At 43.4% G+C, this 23,259-nt stretch overlaps 2 protein-coding genes and 1 long non-coding RNA gene across 4 annotated transcripts in view; 1 reads left to right on the forward strand and 2 right to left on the reverse strand.

The window, feature by feature from the left end:
* The first annotated feature begins 2,177 nt into the window (after window positions 1-2,177).
* Window positions 2,178-14,277, forward strand: LOC127604364 (uncharacterized). The gene is made up of 2 exons (XR_007963298.1): window positions 2,178-2,282; window positions 14,225-14,277. It is a non-coding gene; the product is annotated as an uncharacterized LOC127604364 (long non-coding RNA).
* LOC127604129 (uncharacterized) overlaps window positions 5,276-23,259 on the reverse strand; it is an 83,288-nt gene continuing 65,304 nt past the window's right edge. Inside the window, 1 exon segment of the mRNA XM_052071049.1 lies at window positions 5,276-6,156. The gene's annotated coding sequence lies outside the window, so the exon portion shown is untranslated.
* Window positions 18,868-23,259, reverse strand: part of LOC127604117 (transmembrane protein 94-like) — a 119,823-nt gene continuing 115,431 nt past the window's right edge. For both annotated transcript variants that reach the window (XM_052071019.1, XM_052071018.1), the window contains exons 30-32: window positions 22,689-22,782; window positions 20,566-20,736; window positions 18,868-20,180 (exon numbers count right to left, since the gene is read on the reverse strand). In XM_052071019.1, the coding sequence (XP_051926979.1) occupies window positions 20,108-20,180; window positions 20,566-20,736; window positions 22,689-22,782 (338 nt within the window). In that variant the 3' untranslated portion in view covers window positions 18,868-20,107. The remainder of the gene's footprint in view (window positions 20,181-20,565; window positions 20,737-22,688; window positions 22,783-23,259) is intronic.

Below are 23,259 nucleotides of genomic sequence, written 5' to 3' on the forward strand. Positions count from 1 at the left end.
TGGCCAGCTGTCTAAGGTGAAAGAAGCTGGATTTAACAACGGCACCAATTTGCCGATCGAGTTTGAAATCACTGTCCAATGTGGTGCTTGTCCAGGAAGTTGTTTGTACCAGAAGAAATAATCACCACTAGTAGCCTTATTGCCGTAAACGTATGACAGTGTCACCCGACAGCCTTTTGATGCCAACATTTCAGTCGTGACTGCCACCAGCTCGCTGCTGATGCCTCAAGGATGAGACAAAAGCAGTTTCAGCATTCGGTTGAGTGACTCTTTGCTTCACTCATCTGCCACTGTCGTGATGAGCAGCAACCAAGCTGCTGCTCATCACTCAAGCTGCTCAAGCTAAAAAACATGGTTGGCCAACTTTCCTTCACACTTGGTCTTTAATGTTAGCAGTCGCTTCACAGCGCGTGCAGATTGGCATCCTTCTGCCTAACATCCAAGAATGACACGATGAGTGAGGTGCTTCCATCAGCCATTTATTGGCGTGTTTTATTGAACAGGTGGAGAGAAGAAGAGAGAAAATGAAAAGGCGTGTCCCTATTATAGGGCCGACCACGTCACCCACCACGAACAAAAGTAGGGTTATATTGCCCTCTACTGGCTCAGTCGTAAAAGGCAATCATACAATCTTAACAGTTAAATTAATATAAACCTGTTTTTATACTTGCCTTTCTTCGTTAAAGACAACAAACTTGATCAAGCTGCATTTCAATGTTGGCATTTCGATATTAAAAAATTTAAACAATGACTTGTTTTCTCCTTTTAATATCCAATGACAAAAACAGCATTTCGACTACACTCGGAACCCAGAGAGCCACTGTCCTGCCTGTTTTAGAATGCAGGTACGTCCAAATATTAAATAAGTCTATTCATTAACTGTTAAGACAATTAACGAAAATAGAACTTGGCACAAGACACAAATGGAAATACTGTAGGCTTCTTTTTCGATTCCCGGAAGTTGTCACGGCAGCATTTCTCCCACTGACCAGAGGAGGACGACAACGTAACGCCTGAAGACGATATCGTGACCTGTTCTGTCACGCTCCATTTCGATCCTAAAATCCAACAAACGAACTAGAGGTATTGAAAATTGTTGGTACCCTCTCTTACAGAAATAAAGAATAATGAAACAAACACAAACAAGAAAACTCATAATATGAATGAAAATCAGAAATTGTTGTTGAATTCTGGTTTGAATAATAATCATACCTCCAACACTAGACTAATAATAATAATAATAATAATAATAAATATTAGTAGAATTCCCGCTTGGGCAACAAAATAAACTTGGGTCACAAATGCCCCACCACCAAAATAAACTAAAATCACTTTCCTTGTTTTTTGCTCACAATATGTGGTCACTAATTTACAAATACATCGGGCCAATGTACATATGTGTGACATCAGTGATTTCTTCACAGAAATAAAATCACAGAAGCTGACCAAAGTTGTAATGACAGCAGTTTATTCCCTGTAGACTGACAGCAAAATGGGGCTGATTGTCATGTATGTGAGCAAATGTACCATCTTTCAATCGAAAGCATGCTAACATAAACATGAGCCATTTCCACAATGAATTTTAAAAAAGTCGAACAAAACATGTAAAATATTCATTTAGAGCAGCAGATTAACTCAACACGCACAAAATAATGACTTGAGCCTCGCTACACTTTCATTCATTCAATCACTGAGTTTGCAATATTTTGTCCACAGGCGGCCCAGTGGTTAGCGCGTCAAACTCACAGTGCAGAGGTCATGGATTCGATTCCGGCTCTGCCTCCCTGTGTGGAGCTCTTCATGTTCTCCCCGGGCCTGCGTGGGTTTTCTCCAGGTACTCCGCTTCCTCCCACATTCCCCAACCGAGGGACACTTTAGAGTCTAAAGCAGTGGTCCCCAAACTACGGCCCGCGGGCACATTTAACCCGGCCCTCTAACCCTCCTGTTGTCCTCGGGTCAAAATGACCCATCACTGTGTTAAAAACGCCCCCAAAAAACCCTAAATGATAATTTTTTAACTTGAAATTTTATTACTTTTCCTAGATTGTCCCCAACTGCAGAAAAATTGAAATGTTTTTATTCACATTTCCATGGAAGCTGTACAAAAAAAAAAGTACAAAGGTGGTCTTCGGGGCAAGATGACCCATGACGCAAATAGGGTTGAAATCAAGGTCACAAAGTTATTTACTCAACATTGAATGTTTCAGTGTTTTAGTTGTGTCTCAGATCAATTAGTAGAACACGTGAACAAGACGGTAGCAGACATAAACAAGACAAGATAGGTGGCGTTCTCGTAGATGGCAGAACTCTTTTTTGTGGATTTCAAGGGGCTATAAAGAGACAGGGGCGGCCCGGTAGTCTAGTGGTTAGCACGTCGGCTTCACAGTGCAGAGGTACTGGGTTCGATTCCAGCTCCGGCCTCCCTGTGTGGAGTTTGCATGTTCTCCCCGGGCCTGCGTGGGTTTTCTCCGGGTGCTCCGGTTTCCTCCCACATTCCAAAAATATGCATGGCAGGCTGATTGAACACTCTAAATTGTCCCTAGGTGTGAGCGTGAGCGTGGATGGTTGTTCGTCTATGTGTGCCCTGCGATTGGCTGGCAACCGATTCAGGGTGTCCCCCGCCTACTGCCCGGAGACGGCTGGGATGGTCTCCAGCACCCCCCGCGACCCTAGTGAGGATCGACCGGTACGGAAGATGAATGAATGAATATAAAGAGAGAGTTGTTTAGTTATTATTTATTTCCTGTTTTTTCTGTGAAGAACTCAGAGAGGGTTATTTAGTTATTATTTATTTCATTAATAGTGTTATTACCGGTATTTGTTTCCTGACTTTTTTTCCTGTAAAGAACCACGAAAGGGTTATTTGGTTATGTGTGGCTTTCTGGGAAACAATAAATTTTTTAAGCTCCCCTACGATCGTTGATGTTACAAACTGACACCGGCCCCCCATCATAGAAGGGAAAAGTTATGTGGCCCTCACAGGAAAAAGTTTGGGGACCTCTGGTCTAAAGTGTGAGTGTGGATGATTGTTCGTCTGTGTGTGCCCTGCGATTAGTTGGCAACCAGTTCAGGGTGTTACCCGCCAACGGCCCAAAGATGGCTGGAATAGGCTCCAGCATGCCTGTGAGATTAATGTGGCTAGTACTATGCATTTGGATTGTACAAATGTAGTTTAGCTACTTTCATCATTTTATTGTAGCTTAACCTGCCACATCTCTGATCCACTGGTTAAAGGACACTTTGATTCTCTCCTCTTTCATCTCAAACAGCTTCAAACAACAAAGCGTGTGATGGAAAAGTGGTTAGAATTGCATGACTGTCCGTGTTTTATGTTATTTGTTGTGTTTATTATTTTACTTTATGTTAACTGTTTTGTAAAGCGCTATATAAATCAGCATGTATTGTATTGTACTGTATTGTATTTGCCAAGGAGCTTGCCCAACATCGCCCTCCGAATTGATGTCTGAGCTGCACTGCCAATAGATCAGTGTCATGTGATATATGCATACACCAAGTCTGGCTGCACGCGCATCATGGGGGAATCCTTATGGGGCGGAGGTGGTATTTTGGTCATTTTCCCAGCCTGAAGGGCTGATAGACCATGCCCAAGCGTTGTTGAGCAAGAAAACAGAACAAAATCGTGGCATCCTTATGCTGTGCCGTGTGTTTTCAGAAATATAAAGAGCACTAAGAAAGAGATCTAGTCTTTTCTAGAATTCATGCTGGTAAACACCCCTTTCAGAAAAAAACGGCGAAAGTTATGGTTACAAGCTTTGACGTGAAAATTGGAGGGAGGAGGAAATTCTGAATGCTCGTCTTTGCAGTGCTCACTTCATATCTGGTAAGTACTTGGGAGTTAGATCTCCCATTTCAAATTATATTCTATGTTGTGAAAGCCCAGAATAATGTTCAGTGAGTGAAAGGAACAATTGAGTGAAAATAATGAAGTATATTCACTCAAGGATATGAGTGATATGAGCATGAGTGAAGTTTAGTGAGCCTTCATTTACAAGTTACTTGGAAGTCGTCTGAAAAATAATGTCCACTCATTTGATAATCACAAAACAAAACAAAAAGTCCACAGGTAAAAAACTTATATATATGTATGTGATATGATTTATTTTACAGATGATCAACCTGTACCCGTTAATTCTGCAGCTGCCGCCATCGCAACAGAGCAATGTCTGATCAACTTTTGATGAAATTTCTTCAGGTATGAGATCACTTGCTGACTCTTCATTCAAAGTTGTAACTGGCTTAAGAAGATTGTCTTCGGGGGCGGAATAGCATGACAGTGGAAAACAGGATGATCTAAATACAGGTACCGGTATATACGGTAGCTTGTATTTTCCACCTCTTGTATTGACATCATTGTCCGTGAATACTTGTTTCTCTTTCTCCACTCTGTTTTTTTGCGGAAAGATTCACCTGCTTGCTTCTGCCACGAATCTTCCTTTCATTGCCTCAAGTGCTAATGGCAACATGAAACATTTACCGAGCTTTTTTGATGCAAATAACATGCTTTAAGATATCACAGACACTTGGAGAAGGGTGTCCAGTCGATATGGATGACATGAAATTCTAGTGGACAAGGAACGTTGCCCTGAGGGATGACGCTGCGAAGAGGCGGACCGCTGATGTGAAACTAGTTTGAGTGTCGCAACTGGTAAATTTTCCCATATATGCAGTTGGAACGAGCAGATAATGGGGACACTGACAATGCATTTTATTTGTGCGTGGATTTTGCTTGTATCATGCTTTTGAAAGGACTTTAACAATTCTCATCAGCATCAGGACCAAGTTGGGGCTTTGGTATTTTGCTCAAGAACGCTTGGGCATGGTCACTCAGCCATTCAGGCTGGGAAAATGACCAAAATACCACCTCAGCTCCATAAGGATTCCAATTGTGCTCTTGTTAAGTTTCACTTCAGGTTTTTGTTATGGGACCAACTGATGTGTGTCAGGAAACTGGAGATTATTTTTTGGAAGCGATACCATACTGACTGTGGAGACTCAAGTTTGGCTTTGATGTTTTGCAACCCAAATTGTGTCACTACCTCAAAAAGATGAGATAAAATACATTTTTTGTGTCCATTTATTTTACATTGCGAAGCCTGTAGAGTTTGCAGCTTCACAACAGATCTCAGGAGGTTCTTTTTAAGGAAGTAACTAATGTGTGTCAGGATCTGATTGACGGTGGAAACCTGTAAGTGGGATTTTTTTTTTTTTGGAAGAGAATTACGTAGTTTTGTTTTAATTAAAATCAGAAACCACTGTACTTACAAAAAGGCCGGAGCTGGAATCTAACTCTGTACCTTTGTACTGTGAGGCCATTGTGCCGCCTGAGACAGCGTTTTAAACTTTGAAACGTATTTCCCTGCAAATTTCTTCCAGTAAATTCGATGGGCTCTTGGTCATATGATCACAACAGGGGTGACCATAACATTGAATGTAGGTAAGTCATAGTCAGTCCGTAACAAATCCTGAGGGATTCACGTGGACAGTACATGCGTTTATAATTCACTGTAGTTTTATGACTTGCACCATTTTATTCTAGCGTAGCCTGCGAATTTGCCAAGAAGCTTGCCCCACACTGGTGAGCAGCATCAGCTGTCGCTGGCCTCCTTATTGAAGTCTGAGCTGCACTGTCAACATAACTGAAGAATAAATGAGGAGGCGAAATCAAGATGTAGTATCTGATGAAATAAATTCAAGAGCACACACAGTATGAGGCCCACTACATAGCAAATTAAAAAAACGAGACAAGACAATATTATCCTCGAGCACGAAATCAGTCTGTTGACACGCTGAGTTGCAGCTCTGCCAGTCTTGGACTCCGGTGAGGCCACGCCCCCAATGTCATTCATGAGATGAGCCATCAACACCAGCTGCAACGTGATGTCTTTGTAACAATTGCACACATGTACGCAATTTACACTCACATAGTCAAACAGGTTCAGTGTGTGTTCAACAGCCCCCACCCTTTAGGTTGGACACACCTATGTAGTAGATTTCCCAATAAATGAGGAGGTGAAAGGGGAGATCGTTAGGGTGACGTGCCGAGAACTGAAACCGAACGCTTCTCCTCGTTCCCTACTGGTACCACAATTGAGTCTCCTCCTTGTGTTTTATTCCTGAGTGTCAAATTGGATAAACCTGACAATACAGTACAGGTAGGTGACAAAATATAACAAAGTTAGGACTACAGTATTTACTACAAAATGACACGAGTAAAAGACCTGGTGGTTTCTTTCCACTCACTCACTGTCTCGAACTTGACCTCTCCTCGATCACCACACAAGACAGCGTTGCTCAGCTGATGTCGTGCAATGGATTTTTGATGCCAGCCACGGGACGCTTCAAAGTCTTCGATGCCCATAGTTAGTGTTATGGAATTCGCTTTCTCTCTTATTAGCGGTCCAGTTTGTGGAAAGATTTTAGCACGATAACAGTCAAGCCATACCAGGAAACGTGTATTTACTCGACTGTCCGTCGAGCCGCACACAATTTACTCTGAGCATGGAAATAGCGAGAATCGGATTGAGCAAGAATCGCTTTGTCGTTTTTCAAAGTCTCGTAGATTTGAGACTTTCCAACTCCAAACGTCTCATGAATGTTTCGTACTCTGAAACCTGCTTCGTTTAATCAGATACATTTCACTTTCTCTTAGCGGCGCGGACAGCCGGACACACTTATTCCGTCGTATCGAGCAGGAGTTGCTTGAGTTGGCGCTACTGCGGGCTTCCGTGTCATCTCCACCTCCCTCGCTGTGCTCTGCAACTTCAAGTAACTGCGACACCTGCTGTTGAAATGCCTCTCATTACAAATCCAAATTAAATGAATGCAATCATTTACATCGAACCTTAATTGTGTACCAACCTTCGGCGGGCCGGACTAAAAAGACCAACGGGCCGTAGTTTGCCCACCCCTGGGTTAGGTGCTCCTGCGGCATGATCTGAAATTTTTTTTAGGGGCCTCAACATATATCAGTCCATGTGAAAAGGGAAGCGTACAGACCTAGAGCCTGGTGAGACGCACGAAGGTCCTACTCAGGAAGCACTCCACAGTACTGGAGTTTTCTCTGCACCTGCGTTACCCACATTTCACTCCCACAGATAATGAATGAACTGTTGACCAAAGACGAGTATCAATTGGCCAAAAATGTGTGACACAAAGGAGTGGGTGAAATTTGATGAAGACTTCAGCGGAGTCCTTGAATTTATGCTAACAGGAACAGTGGAGCAAAAGATTAATTCTCTCACCGAAATCACGTAAAATATAGGGAAATCATGATTTGGGGCAGTGAAGAGGAAGGTAACCACTAAAGCAACAAAACAACCAAATAGGTGAAACAGGGAGATCCAGAACCTGAGGAAGGAAATCAAGAACCAAAGCAGGCATCCCTGAGGACAGAGAAAGGCTAAAAGATCACACAAGTAGGCTCTGAGAGCGAATCACTCAGGTAAAAAGGGCCGAAAGGACAAGTAAACTGAGGAAGGAGAAAGAGAACCCAAAGATCCATACAAGGAATTTTGTGGGTTAAGCAAAATTTGGAATCTGAGCAGCCCCAAAGGACAATATGGGGACATTCGCAGGGCAATACACAGTGACCTTCACAACAGTCCACCCCTGGGCAATAATCCAGAAATTGGCAGAGTAGAATCATCCACGACCACACATGCCAAAAATGAACAAATTTGGAAGCAAGTACAGGGAGTGGTTAAAAAAAGCACCGGCTGCTTCAGCCCCAGGCCAAAGCGACTCACCCCATAAGGTCCATAAAAATGCCCAAAGCTTCTCAAGTGACTACGGAAACTGATTCACAGGATCTGGAAAAATGGCATTGGACCATCAAAGTGGCAGAGAGCGGAGGAATGCTTTGTCCCAAAAGGCAGTCGTTTTTTATGTAGCACATTCCATACAGAAGGGAAATGAATCCCTTGAAGCATTTACAAACACAGCAGTTAACAACATTTACAGGCAAAGCAGAGAAAACATGAGTTTAGAAAAATTAAAACAAAAACTGTAGGGTTCTAAAATAACAAAAAGAAAACCTGATTTTTAATTGTTTACAGTACTTTAATCAAAGGAATGGGGTTCGTTTTAAATATGGATTTAAAACCATTTACACTTGGAGATGCCCTAATTCTGTGAGCAGCATAACAGCATAATGCAGCTTCACCATGTTTGCTTTGAACTCTGGATTCCATGAGTTGACCCAACTTGGCAGATCCCGGAGCCATGCTACTGTACGTTTCTATTCAAACGGCATTTCTTTAATGTATTCAGGACCCAAACCAGTCAGTGATTTGTAGACCAGTCGCAGCATTTTAAAATCTACTCTATTGTTAATTGGGAACCAGTAAAAACGTTTTAAGATGGATTGGAGTAATCTGTTCTGATCTCTTTGTTGTGGTCAGAACCCAAGCTGCAACATTCTGAATGAGCTGCAGCTGTTTGATGTTCTTTTGCGAGAGTCAAGTAAAAAGACTTACAATAATTAAGTCTACTGGAGATAAAAGCATGGATTAGTTTCCTCCTGGTCTGCTAGAAACCCGTCAGTCTTGATATCTTTTGGTAAAAGGCTGTTTTAGGGATGCATTTGATATGACTGTTGAAAGTCATATCAAGACTCTAACAGCACCCCAAGTCTTTCATGCCTCACCTGTTTTCTGAAGCTGTGCCATGACTGGTTGTCTCTAAGCAACTGCGATATAATTTTTAGTTGACAGCAAGAGGCAAAATGGCTGCCCCCTAACGTAGACTAAAAAAGGTGGATTTTATTGCTCAACTTATATTAGAAAAATGCAGTATAAATCATAATTCCATATTTAGACTGGTAGGGGTGCATGGAACTTCGACCGCCGGTGAGCTTGTCACTGGACCCGCTGCAGTTTGCCTATCAGCCTGGCATCGGCGTGGAAGACGCTATTATCTACCTCCTCCACTCAGTGCCGTCACACCTGGAGAAGGCTGGGAGCACTGTGAGAATCATGTTCTTTGATTTCCGGCTGCCATACGTGAGGGTGCAGAGCTGTTAGTCGGAGAGGCTTCTCTGCAGCATTGGAGCGCCGCAGGGGACTGTTCTGGCTCCATTCCTGTTCATCCTCTACACCTCGGAATTCAGACACGCCACTCCAAACTGCCACCTTCAGAAGTTCTCTGATGACTCTGCGATTGTTGGCCTCATTACAGAGGGGGCCGATCTGGAGTACAAGGGACTGACGAAGGACTTTGTGGACTGGTGCCAGCAGAATCAGCTCCAAATCAACCCCAAGAAAACTAAGGAGTTGGTTGTGGATTTCTGCAGGAAACTGTCCTCACCAGCACCGATGAACATCCAGGGTATGGACATAGAGAGGGTGACCCTCCTACAAGTACCTAGGTGTTCTTCTAAACAACAAACTGGACTGGTTTGCTAACACGGACACCCTGATTAGGAAAGGACAGAGCAGACTCTTCCTACTCAGGAAACTGAGGTCTTTTGGGGTCCAGGGGTCGCTCCTTAAGACTTTCTATAACTCGGTGGTGGCCTCGGCCATCCATTATGGCATTGTCTGCTGGTCAGGCAGCATCTCGGCCCGGGACAGAAAGAGACTGGAGCGACTGGTCAGGAAAGCCAGTTCTGTCCTGGGCTGCTCCCTCGACACTCTGGAGGAGGTGGGCAACAGGAGGATGCTAAAAGCTATGATGGACAATCCCCCCCACCTCCTCCAGCTCGCCCTGACAGCACTAGGTAGCTCCTTCAGCCAGAGACTGCTACACCCGCGCTGCAAGAAGGAGAGATACTGCCGCTCGTTCGTACCGACTGCTGTCAGGCTGCTGAAAAGAAAAAAAAAATTAAATGACATGAAAAAAAATTGTAAATAGCACTGCAATCTTATCCATATTTGTATTTATATTGCACTTAATTGAATGGTGTTTGTTTGTTTTTTTTTCTTCTTTCTACCCACAATCTTGCTGCTGTAGACTGTAGATTTCCCCAGTGTGGAACAAATAAAGGATATCTTCTCTTAATATTGTAAAGAATATTTTTGGGCTGACTTCCCCTTTAAGAATCAAAATCAGATTTATTGGACAAGTATGTAAAACACAAGGAATTTACCTTCCTAGTTCCAAACCGCCCAGAGAAACAAACAAAAACAATGACCAACAGAGAGTGTTTATCTTCGATATGAAAGGAAGACAACAGGGGGAACAACAGACTCCAACCATTCCCCTTAAGGCAGGGGTGTCCAAAGTCTGTCCTAAAGGGTCAAAAAAGGTCCTGTCTATTTTCCAGCTGTCTCGCCCAGCGCTGCCTCTCACTCTTTGTAAAGTTGTGTTTGCCATCGATCATACATTGTTCCCATGCCATTCGCAACTTTACTTTGAACGCCCGGTTGATGCCGATGTCCAGCGGTTGGAATTCTTTAGTCAAGCCTCCGGGAATAACGGCAAGCTCAGAGTTGATTTGCTTGACTTGGTTTTTCACTGCTGCTGTGAGATGGGCACACAGGCCAAAAGCATAACCGATGGCTTGAAGTTTGAAATGAGCTTCGTAGGCGTGTCTCTTTGTAGAATTTATTATCGGGGGTTCTTAGAAACCAAAACCGAAGTTGTTTTGCAACAATGCACATTGCCACACTCTATACAGGTGTTGGTACCTGCTTGCGGCGTCCCTTTAGCGTCCACTTACACGCCCACCCTTCACTCATTGGCGGATTTCTATCCCGCATGCCTTTCCTCTCTCATGTCTGCCTTCTCTCTCTCCTCTCTCTCTCTCTCTCTCTCTCTCTCTCTCTCTCCATATATGTATATATACACGTCCACCCTTCCCTGATTGGCCGACTTCTTTCCCGCATGTCTGTCCACAGTTACTTCCGCCTTTTCTCTATATAAACAGCGTGTCGGCTGTCAGTCAGGTTTTGGAACTCAGCGCATACACAAGAAGACGCTCCGCATCATAAGGCGTCCTGTTTATTTTGGAGAAAATTTAAGACTTTTAATGGCGCCTTATAGTCGTGAAAATACTGCATTTCTGGATTGTAAGACGAATAAAGGTTTTCTGAATCCTCAATCAATTTTTCAAAGCCGGCCTGCATTTTGAGAAGAAGCTCCCAAAACCATATCCACTTTGCGATTGAGTTCGGTGAATGCATGACTTTGAGTATTGATCATCCGCCCCACTTAAGAAAAGTCCAGAATGACGGGAAGCTTATTCCCTTCCAATGAAGCTGCCCCATTGTATGAATTTTGCCATACATCGGAAAACTGCCAACTCCAAACAGCAGGATATGTTAGGGTTTGGATGTGACCCCAATAGCATGACAACAGGCAGGTATCGTGGAAGCCAACACTTGCTGTAGTTTATTTAAAAGTCTTCACAAAATCACTCAGGGAGAAGCATGAGGAGTCCACAAGGAAATGTCCGCACAAGGAACAAGAAGCTGCAGGAGACGGCAACAGAGTCCACTGGTGTGGTGACGGCACGAACTTGCACTGGGGAATGGTCTGTGAGTCAATTTTGTACCAGTCCAAACGAGCAGATAGGCAACACGTGGGTGATGATCTGATGAGTCTCAGGTGTGATGTGCAGAGCACCCTGGCTGAGGAGGCTGTCTGGCTGGCCCCTCCCTAACAGTACCCCCTCCCCTATGGGAGCCACCCAGCGAACTGCCAGGCCTGCCGGGATGGGCGCGATGAAACTCAGTGATCAGGGCATGGTCCATAATGAGCCGGGAAGAGACCCAGCTCCGATCCTCTATGCCGTAGCCCTCCCAGTCAACCAGATACTGGAAACCGCGCCCCCGGCCCCGGACATCTAGCAGGATCGCCACGGACCGTCCACTGGGGGTGCCCGTCCACAAACACGGAGGGAGGCGGGGCCGGGGTCTGAGGCAACAGGGGGTCGACAGACACAGGTTTAACCCAAGACACATGAAAAACAGGATGGATCTTGATAGAGTGGGGGAGCTTCAGACACACTGCTGCAGGACCGAGCACCTTCTGGATTATATAGGGTCCAACAAACCGGGGGTTGAGTTTCTTGTCACCCGACTGAAGAGGAAGATCCTTGGATTACAGCCACACCTTCTGCCCAGGTCGGTAAGCCGGTGCTGAACGACGACGACGGTTGGCACCACGACTGGCAGGTTCCGTCGCACGGAGCAGAGCGGATCGGGTGACCTCCCAGACGTGACGACAGCAATCTAGGTGGTTCTGCACTGATGGAACTGCCACTTCAGACTCCTGTGCAGAGAAGATGGGTGGCTGGTACCCCAGAGATACCTCGAAGGGGTGAGAAGCCGGTGGTGGAGCAGACCAGGGAGTTGATAGCATATTCAACCCAGGGAAGAAACCGGCTCCAGGAGGCAGACTTATTCGCGGCCACACAACCAAGGGCAGACGCCACGCTCTGGTTCATCCTCTCAGTCTGTCCGTTAGTCTGGGGATGATATCCTGAGGAGAGACTAACAGAAGCGCCAAACCCCTTGGAAAAAGGCCTGCCATACACGGGAGACGAATTGGGGTCCTCGATCCGAGACAACATCCTTGGGAAGACCATGCAGGCGGAACACATGGGCCATGAGGAGCTCCGCAGTCTCGGAGGCCGACGGTAGTTTAGGCAGGGCCACCAGGTGAACTCCCTTGCTGAAACAGTCCACCACCGTTAGGATCATAGTGTTACCTTCAGAAGGGGGAAGTCCAGACACAAAGTCCACTGCCACATGGGACCTGGGCCGACTGGGCCTAGGAAGTGGCTGCAGCAGGCCTGCAGGTGCCTGGTGGGAAGCCTTGCTGCGAGCGCAGACAGTGCCGGCCGTGACAAATCTCTTAACGTCTCTCCTCATGGTGGGCCACCAAAACCCCAGAGCCAGGAAGGTGTAGGTACGATGGACACCTGGGTGGCAAGCAAACCAGCTAGCATGGCCCCACTGGAGTACCCGAGAGCGAACAATGTTCGGAACATACAGACGGCGAGGAGGGGCGTCGCTTGGAGCAGGATGAGAGCGTAAAGCACGCTTGACAGCAGCCTCCAGGTGCATAGTTACCGTGCCTATCACCCTTGTCTCAGGGAGGATAGGGAGGGGTTCCTCTGTAGCAGGCTCCTGTGGGTGTTGTCAGGAAAGGGCGTCTGCCTTAGAGTTGCGAGAACCAGGACGAAAGGTAAGTGTAAAGTCGAACCGACTGAGGAAGTTGGCCCACCGCGCTTGTCGACCGTTGAAGCGCTTGGTAGCCTGGATAAATGTCAGGTTCTTATGGTCCGTCCAGATGGTAAATGGCTGCTCTGCTCCCTCCAGCCAGTGGCGCCACTCCCCCAAAGCAGCAAACACTGCCAGCAACTCACGGTCCCCAATGTCGTAGTTCACCTCAGCAGGAAGGAATCGGCGGGAGTAGAACGCACAGGGGTGAACCTTTTGGTCAGTCTCCGACCGTTGAGAGAGCACAGCCCCCACCCCGGTGTCGGAGGCATCCACTTCCACAATGAACTGTTTTTTGGGGTCAGGATGGAGAAGGACGAGGACACGACAAGGGTTTTATTTATAATTTTATCTGTGGTTTTATTGTTCTTGTTTTGGTTGTAAAGCAGTGGTCCCCAAACTACGGCCCGCGGGCCCCAAAACGCCCCAAAAATCCCCTAAATGATAATTTTTTTTAACTTGAAATCTTATGACTTTTCCTAGACTGGCCCCAACTACAGAACAATTGAAATGTTTTTATTCACATTTCCATGGAAGCTGTACAAAAAAAAGTATAAAGGTGGTCTTCGGGTCAAAATGACCCATGACGCAAATAGGGTTGAAATCAAGGTCACAAAGTTATTTACACACCATAGAATGTTTCAGTGTTTTAGTTGTGTCTCAGTTCAATTAGTAGAACACGTGAACAAGACAGTAGCAGACATAAACAAGACAAGATAGGCGGCGTTCTCGTAGATGGCAGAACTCTTTTTTTGTGGATTCCAAGGGGCTATAAAGGTGCTACAGATGACAGGACTCCGAATTCTCTCTGTGCTGACGCCATGAGTGTGCATTATGACATTGAAGAGGCTCTAGAGCGGATTTTTTCTGCTGTCCATTTATTTCCTGTTTTTTCTGTGAAGAACTCAGAGAGGGTTATTTAGTTATTATTTATTTCATTAATAGTGTTATTATTTGTTTCCTGACTTTTTTTCTGTAGAGAACCTGGAAAGGGTTATTTGGTTATGTGTGGCTTTCTGGAAAACACTAAATTTTTTAAGCTCCCCTACGATCGTCACACTTTTTCTGTTACAAACTGACACCGGCCCCCCCATCAGAGACTGCCCCGAGTGCTCCGACCACCACAGGCACAACTGTCACCTTTACCTTCCAGGCTCTTGGTATTTCTCCAGTTTCTCGTGTTCCTTCTTTCTGATGTTTCCATCACTTGGGAGCGCTACATCCACTACAACGGCTTTCCTCTGCCCTTTATCTATGATCACGATATCTGGTTGGTTCGCCATTACCATCTTGTCAGTCTGGATCTGGAAGTCCCACAGGATCTTTGCTCTGTCATTCTCCACCACCTTCGGAGGTGTTTCCCATTTTGACCTTGGGGTTTCCAGTCCATACTCCGAACAGATGTTTCGGTAGACTATGCCAGACACCTGGTTATGGCATTCCATGTAGGCTTTCCCTGCCAGCGTCTTACACCCTGCAGTTATGTGTTGGATTGTCTCAGGTGCCTCTTTGCACAACCTACACCTTGGGTCTTGTCTGGTGTGGTATATCTGGGACTCAATGGCTCTGGTGCTCAGGGCCTGCTACTGAGAAGCCAGGATGAGTGCCTCTGTGCTATCCTTCAGGCCAGCCCTCTCTATCCACTAATAGGACTTCTTGAGATCAGCCACTTCAGTTATGGTCCGGTGGTACATCCCGTGTAGGGGCTTGTCCTCCCATGATGGTCCCTCTTCCAGCGGCTCATCCTCTGTTCCCCATTGTCTGAGACATTCTCTGAGTACGTCATCCGTTGGAGCCTTCTCCTTGATGTATTCATGGAGCTTGGATGTTTCATCCTGGACAGTGGCTCTCACACTCACTAGTCCCCGCCTCCTTCCTTTCGGCTTGCGTACAGTCTCAGGGTGCTGGATTTGGGATGGAACCCTCCATGCATGGTTAGGAGCTTTCGGGTCTTAACGTCCGTGGTCTGAATCTCTTCCTTTGGCCACCTTATTATTCCTGCAGGGTATCTGATCACTGGCAGGGCATAGCTGTTTATTGCCCGGGTCTCATTCTTGCCACTGAGCTGGCTTCTTAGGACTTGCCTCACTCGCTGGAGGTATTTGGCCATAGCCGCTTTCCTTGTTGCCAGTTCGAGGTTGCCATTGGCTTGTGGTATACCAAGGTACTTGTAGCTGTCCTCAATGTCTGCTATTGTTCCTTCGGGGAGTGAGACCCCTTCAGTGCGGACTACCTTTCCAGTCTTAGTCACCATCCGACTACATTTCTCAAGCCCGAATGACATCCCGATGTCGCTGCTGTAGATCCTTGGTCGTGTGGATCAGGGAATCTATGTGCCTTTCGCTCTTAGCATACAGCTTTATGTCATCCATGTAGTGGAGGTGACTGATTGCAGCTCAATTTCTGAGGTGGTATCCATAGCCTGTCTTGGTGATTAATTGGCTTAGGGGGTTCAGTCCTAACATATCAACCCAGCTCAAAACCCACCTATTCAGACTTGCCTACCCGCCTTAAATCTTTCTTTCTTTATTTATTATTTTATCTGTGTTTTACTATTGGTCTTGGCTGTAAAGTGTCCTTGAGTGTTGTGAAAGGCGCTTACAAATGTGATGTATTATTATTATTATTATATGTTATACAGTGCTGTTCAAAATAATAGCAGTGCAATGTGACTAACCAGAATATCCCTGGTTTTCAGTATATTTCTTATTGTTACATGCCAGACAAGTTACCAGTAGGTGCAGTAGATTCTCAGATAACAAACAAGAAACAGCATTCATAATAGGCATGCTCCGAAGGCTGTGCAATTGGGCAAATAGTTCAAAGCGGTGTGTTCAAAAAAATAGCAGTGTGGCAACCAATCTCTGAGTTCATCAATTTTGGGGAAGAAAAAAAACAAAAACAGGTGTGAATCAGGTGGTGCCTTTTTAAGGATGATGAAGCCAGCAAAGGTTGAACATGCATTTGAGGAAAATGGGGACTCATTTTCACACTGCTCCGAAGAACGGCGTTCTTTGATTAAAAAGTTGATTGGAGAGGGAAGAACCTATAAAGAGGTACAAAAAATTGTTAGCTGTTCAGCTAAAATGATCTCCAATTCCTTAAAATGAGGGGAAAAACCAGAGACACGTGGAAGAAAACAGAAAACAACTATTAAACCCTGGAGCCCCCACAGGGTCAAATTTGGCCCCTATAAATTATGCTACTCAAATGCTACCCTTAAATCCCAAAGGGTCAAATTTGGACCTAATCGTAAATTAGGATTAAAGCATTAAATATTTGAAAAAACATACAGTATATTTTGGTGTTCAGTGAACATATAGCAGACATTGAATGTATAATTCATCATTTTTCAAAGAAGAAAAGGGGACTTGGGTTCTCCAGGGTTAAAATGGACCGGAGAATAACCAGAATGGCAAAGGCTCAGCCAATGATCAGCTCCAGGATGATCAAACACAGTCTGCAGTTACCTGTAAGTGCTGTGACAATTAGAAGACGTCTGGGTGAAGCAAATTGATTTTCAAGAATTCCACGCAAAGTCCCTCTGTTACAAAAAAGGCATGTGCTGAGGAGATTACAATTCGCCAAAGAACACGTGAACTGGCCTAAAGAAAAACCAAGGAACATTTTGTGGACCGATGAAAGTAAAATGGTCCTTTTTGGGTCCAGGAGCCACAGACCGTGTGTGAGACGACCCCCAAACTCTGAATTCAAACCTCAGTACACATTGAAGACAGTGCAGCATGGTGGTGCAAGTATCATGTTTCTCCTACTCTGGTGTTGGGCCCATTTATCGCATACCAGGGATCATGGATAAGTTTGTGTATGTCAAGATACTTGAAGAGGTTATGTTGCCTTCTGCTGAAGAGGACATGCCCTTGAAATGGGTGTTTCAACAAGACAATGACCACAAACACACCAGTGGACGAGCAAAGTCTTGGTTCAAAAACCAATAAAATTAATGTTATGGAGTGGCCAGCCCAATACCCAGATCTCAATCCAAACGAGAACTTGTGGGGTGATATAAAAAATGCTGTTTGTGAAGCAAAACCAAGAAATGTAAATGAATTGTGGAATGTTGTTAAGCAATCATGGAGTGATATTGCTATGCCGCGGATAAACCGCGTTTGGGGGATCAAAAAAAACGTAGACAAAAACAAGGTCTCCGTAGGAAAAAAGACAATTTAATGTCTCAATCGGAACCGAAATAAGGCGAGAACATAAAGGGCTGGTCCACAATAAGGACCAGGAGGCAAATCCAAACGAGTAACAAAAAGCGCTTGCACAAAAGAGCAAGGAAGAAAAATAAAGACTGCAAAATACGAACGAAAAACAATGTAACACCAGTACACGCACAAAAGCCAGATAATCAAAACAAAATAGTACTTACTCAAAAATGGGTACCGAGAACTATAACGCGAAATCACGACGAGGTCAAAAGCCAATAAGTCAAAGAACAGCGAAAACAGCAATGCAATAGACAATACTCCCACAACAGGTGAATGGCGGAGGAGTCCTTAAATGTTGAGTCTAATGATTACAGATTGGCAGCAGGTGTGCCAGAAAGTCCGCTCATGCCACCTGCTGGCCAGACCGCAAAACCGAAACGTGACAGAAATAACAACTGAAAGGTTGACTCTATGCCACACAGATGTGAAGCAGTTATAAAAAACTGTGGTCATGCAACTAAATATTAGGATTGCTGAAACATTTTTTTGGGAAATACAAAATAGTTTTGAGTTTGTACAGTCAACAGCAGACATGCTATTTTTTTGAACACACCCCTTTGAACTATTTGCCCAATTGCACAGCCTTTGGAGCGTGCCTATTATGAATGCTGGGTCTTGTTTGTTTTCTGAGAATCTACCGCGCCTACTGGTAACTTGTCTGGCATGTAACAAAAAAAATATACTGAAAACCAGGGATATTCTGGTTAGTCACATCGCACTGCTATTATTTTGAACAGCACTGTATACTGTATATAATTTGCCAACAAAGAAATAGCCGGCGTATTTTATTGAAGGGGTTTGACGGCAGGTACTTTCAGAGGTTGAGGAAAACTTGCCGGACTGAAGAGAGCAGTTAATTATTTGCTGCAATATGGTTTGAACAGATTTCACAATTGTTTTGAAAAAAAATCAGATGGTATTGAGTCACGTCAGTGACGTCAAGTCGGTGATGGTTTCAACTATTGAACCAAATCTGTTGACATTTTTTGATCCTCTGTAGCAAATTCTATCATGGTAATGACATTATTCATGGGTTATTTTTAGTGTTGTATCATTTTGTAATTTTGCTGGTTCACATTGATGTTTAACTTGATGAATTCTGCTTTTTCACAAAAGAAGCAGGCTAATTCATTACATTTACCTGTTGAGATGGGTTCTGGTGGTATTTTTGGGGGGGATTTGTAAGCTTGTCGACCACAGCAAATAGAGTGCATGTGTTGTTTCGGTTCTTAATAGTGATTTCAGAAAAGCATTGTTTAGCGTTTACAAACGCTTTGTTAAAATAAAAACAACATTGTCAGTACAGGTCAAATTAGGAGTTTAGTTTTTCTCTCCTCATGCTATTCTTTTCTGAACTTTGATTTTAAGTCAATATGTTGGTAGTGGACCTCAAAGGTGTTTTAGGTTGACAAGAAACGGTCTTGATTTCAATAGGAATACCAGCATCCAGGACATTTGAGCTTTTCCAGGTGAATTTATCCACAAGTTCATTAACAGACTGCGTGCATTCACAGTTAGAGCCACAGCCGTGATTTTCATAAACACAAATTGCTTGTGCTGTCGTTTACACATATATTTTTTAATAAACACACTGGTTGCCTGAGATCTGTCATGTAAAAAACACACAGAAATTATTTAGATGAAATGTCAACACCTTTAGAGGTAATGAGATCAACAAGGTGACCTTGAGAATGTGTTGAACTTTTTACATGTGGTGACAGACCAAAAGTACCATGATTATAGTATAGGACACAGCATTTCTTCAAATGCAAAAAGAGGTTGCCTCAGCAAACACGTCAGTTTCAAACTCTCTCTATACTCAGCGGTGAATGTAAAAATCTTTTTCTCAGTGCTGGCAAATCGGATGACTGTATACATGATTGGAAACGGATATCTCTAAAATCGGGGGATCCCAGACATCCAGCGGTCCTGATTCAGTTGATTCACGAAGCTTCGTTGAGGAAAGGCAATCTGACATTAGTCTGGATGGACCTGGCCAATGCCTTGGGATCATTTCCCCATGATCCAATAAGTACAGAGTTGAAGTACGACCACATTCCAGACCACATCACACAATAATCAGCACTTAGGATGCATCAACAACTCTACTCTATCATTCTTTAGATTAGTTTTGAAAACCCCCCAAATAAATCCCCCACTTGCCCACAGGAATAAAGAAGTTCAGAAGTGTGTTATCAAACCAGTAGACCATCACATTAATCAGTACCGCAGAAGTAGCACTGAGATTCAAAAAAAGCTTCCGACCCCTGATTTAGATGACGTTCATGTTTGCTCGTAGCTTTAATAATCATTGCATTTCATCCCTACTGTAATTTGTGTCTGATTATAAGACATTTGGGAATGATCAAACTGATATCCAACAATGTGATGGGCAATCAATAATAGCCCTGTGTTGTCTCAGAATTCCTCAGGACAACAAGTGACTCGGAAAAAAGGGACCACATTGGAATGTTCAAGTCCACCACAAAAGACAATGTCTTTAAGTTTTTAAGAACAATTCAAATCTGATGACAAACCTGTTATGCTGCACGGGTCCTCAGCAAAAGTGAAAAAAAGACAACAAAGAGATGTCGTTCAACTGATAGTTGCGTTATTAAAAAGGGGTCAGTGCCCTTCTTTGGCTTTACATGATTTTGAGTAGTACAACTGGTTTTAAATCCCAAATGTCACTGATCAGAATGGAGAGTTCATTCCGAGCTTTGTTTCAAACTGGAGCTTCTGTCTCTTCTGGTAGCGAACTCGCACCCTGAAATTGAAAAAAAGACAAAGCAAAAAACCTTAGACATTCAGTGGCAATGATGGCCAATTTTTAAGCAACTCTGATTGAATGAAATTAACATTGCATTGCTCGTGGTTAATCTAAGTGGTTTAATGGGCCGCTTTCTCGTCATGCCTTCATTTTTGTGTCACATTTTGTCTCATGGCCCCCGATATTCTAACACATTAGTGGACTCAGTAACTAAATCCTATTCCAACAAAATGAGTGACGTGTGATGTTACTTTGTTACTGCCTAAACATCATATATTACACTGGAAACAACAAACACAAAAAGTCACTTTAAAAACGGAAATGCAAAAATTCTTGTTCAAATCAGATATGCAGCACTCGGATGACAGTGTGTACTTCTTACCTTATCTCATGTAGCTTCACCACCTCATTGACTACCACCACCAGGAGAAGAGACAGCGAGACAAGCAGCCACCCAACCAGAGGTATGTCACGGAGACCAAAATTCAGGAGGCTGTCCTGGTCATGCCACAACTGGTAATCCACAGTGGCTTGGACAATCTGACTTAGCAGACTAAAGGAGGGTGGCAATCAGTTACATCATGAAACCCAAAATGCAGGGTTGTTGACCATCTCATTTTTTAAATGATAATGTGTGTAAAATATTCCAAAAATCTACCAAACAAGTTGTGAAACAACACTTTCTTCCTTTTTACATACAAGAGAATGGCATGTTTTCTTCAATTTGTTGTTCATTTTAAAGGTCGAGTGTGAAGTAATTTCTGAAAATCCCAAATGAAATATTTCAACGTCACTTGGAATCAAACAAAATACATTAAATAAACCTGAAAAAAGTATTTCTATTTCATAAATTCGACAACATAATCGTTTTTCCGAAGTGAAATCCTGCCGAGCGATAAAATGATCAAATGTGACGCCATTTCAGAGATAATAATAGCTGGGCTCAATATGGAACGTGTACAAAGCCAGTTAGAAATCGATTTAGAAAGCGATGTTTGACATTCATCTGAGCGGATCTAGGTGTTTGGAGAGTTGGACGAAGAGGAGGTTGTTGTCAAGATGTATGCGCCAGATGCTCGGGATGCAGAAAATGTTGTGCCCGAACATCCGGATGTGGAGTGAAGACATAACCCATCGGGATTGGAAGTATGGTAGGCTATTGAGGCTGCGATTATTTATTAGCCTAGCATTATTGTTTGCAATTTGATCCTGTGCCGTGCTGTACATTGTGCATGATAAGATCGCCTACTTGGTCCAAGAACAGTATTCTGTATTCCCGCCAGCACTGGGAGCACACGTCATAGTGGGTTGGTGTCCTACATTGTCATTGCTAAATTCTGTTGCGTTGTAGGCCACTCCACACATTATATCGGCAGCATTGTTAGTTGCAAACCATGCCAGAGGATTCCCTCTGTGCACTCATGTAGTTTGAATATTTGAATGTAGTTTGAACCCTTTGGACATCTAAAATGAAGATAGATTTACTTTTCCTTTTTATTCATGCAGCAGGCACCCATTGAACCACGTGACCCGTTCGAAGCTGCTGTATTTGTCAGAGCATCTACCATTTTGGATGTGTCCATCGTATTGGCTACCTAATTGCCTGTAATACTTGTAAAATTGAGTTAGAATGACAAAATACAATCAAAAGTAAAGGTTTGGTATGAATAATGAATTCTGACTTGATGACCCTGAGCATAATTAGTTTATTCAAATATAATAAAATTAAACATTTTTGGACTAAATTGGAGGTAGAATACTTTCAGTGTCCTTTTTAAAAACTATATTTTTATAAACTTCACAGAAGTATGCTTAAAACTCATTCAGTACCAGCCAATTCTAGACCAAGTCTGAAATGACGTTTAAAAACGTCTTTGGGAGTGAATGAGTTAAGTATACTTGACTTGTACTGAAAAGTGTACAGAGATCCTTGTATAGTTTCAAACTGAATGTGTTCCAATTCAGTACAATTTATTCAAGTATATTTAATGACTTAAACTTCATATACTGTATACTACTTTTTCGTCAGAGGATATACCTCAAAGGAGTAGATTATTGAGTCATCTTGGAAAATTGCTTCACTTTGTCACATCCAATATGGCTGCGTTGTCGATGTACTCAAGTTGCGTCAATGTAAATGTACAAGAAATGTTGTCTATGAAATACTTGTCAGCAGCTGTCGTACAGGGCGGCAATGAAGATTATGGGGAGGGGGTTTGAGTGGCAGTGCTGCACGAATAGAGTATGCTAGCATCTAATACATGTAGCAATATAAGTACTATGTGCCATGTATGAATAAATATTGCCACCCTCACACCCCCAATGCATTTCACGTGCGTCACTTATGTCTGCAGTCTATTAACGTAATAATCAATGTGTGAGAAGCGTTCCAATTGCAGGAATGTAAAGGAAGTAAAGAAATTGACGTGCGATTTTACAAAGTAGATCAACATTTCATAACTGAGTGTCATTTTCACGAATGATGCAAAGAAGACTATGACTTACACCACAGGTACAGTGAGACACCACCAGAAATTGCTAAAAGGACTCTTTCGCCACAGAGACTGGGAACGGTGGACATAGCTGAGCGAGATGACCACTGAAAGGAGAGGGAGAAAAAGACCAAACGATTGCTGATGCCACTTCCAAACACGACTTTAAAAAACAAAGTCTTGGCCGAATAAATGTTTTACCTGATAAAACATAAGTCATAACAATAAATCAGGTACGGCAATAATAATGAGCAATATCATGATCTCATGAGGAGATCCTTGTGAAAGGATAATTATAGTTTGTCGAGTTTTCATTTTGCACCTGTGTGTGTAACTTACAACAAATTTTGCACCAATTGCTATATATATATATATATATATATATATATATATATATATATATATATATATATGTAGTTTGATATATATATATATATATATCTATCTCTGTGCGGAGTATGGACTGGAAACCCCAAGGTCAAAAAGGGAAACACCTCCGAAGGTGGTGGAGAATGACAGAGCGAAGATCCTGTGGGACTTCCAGATCCAGACTGACAAGATGGTAATGGCGAACCAACCAGATA

The sequence above is a fragment of the Hippocampus zosterae genome, chromosome 7 (genome assembly GCF_025434085.1).
Source record: "Hippocampus zosterae strain Florida chromosome 7, ASM2543408v3, whole genome shotgun sequence".
Taxonomy (NCBI): Eukaryota; Metazoa; Chordata; class Actinopteri; order Syngnathiformes; family Syngnathidae; genus Hippocampus; species Hippocampus zosterae.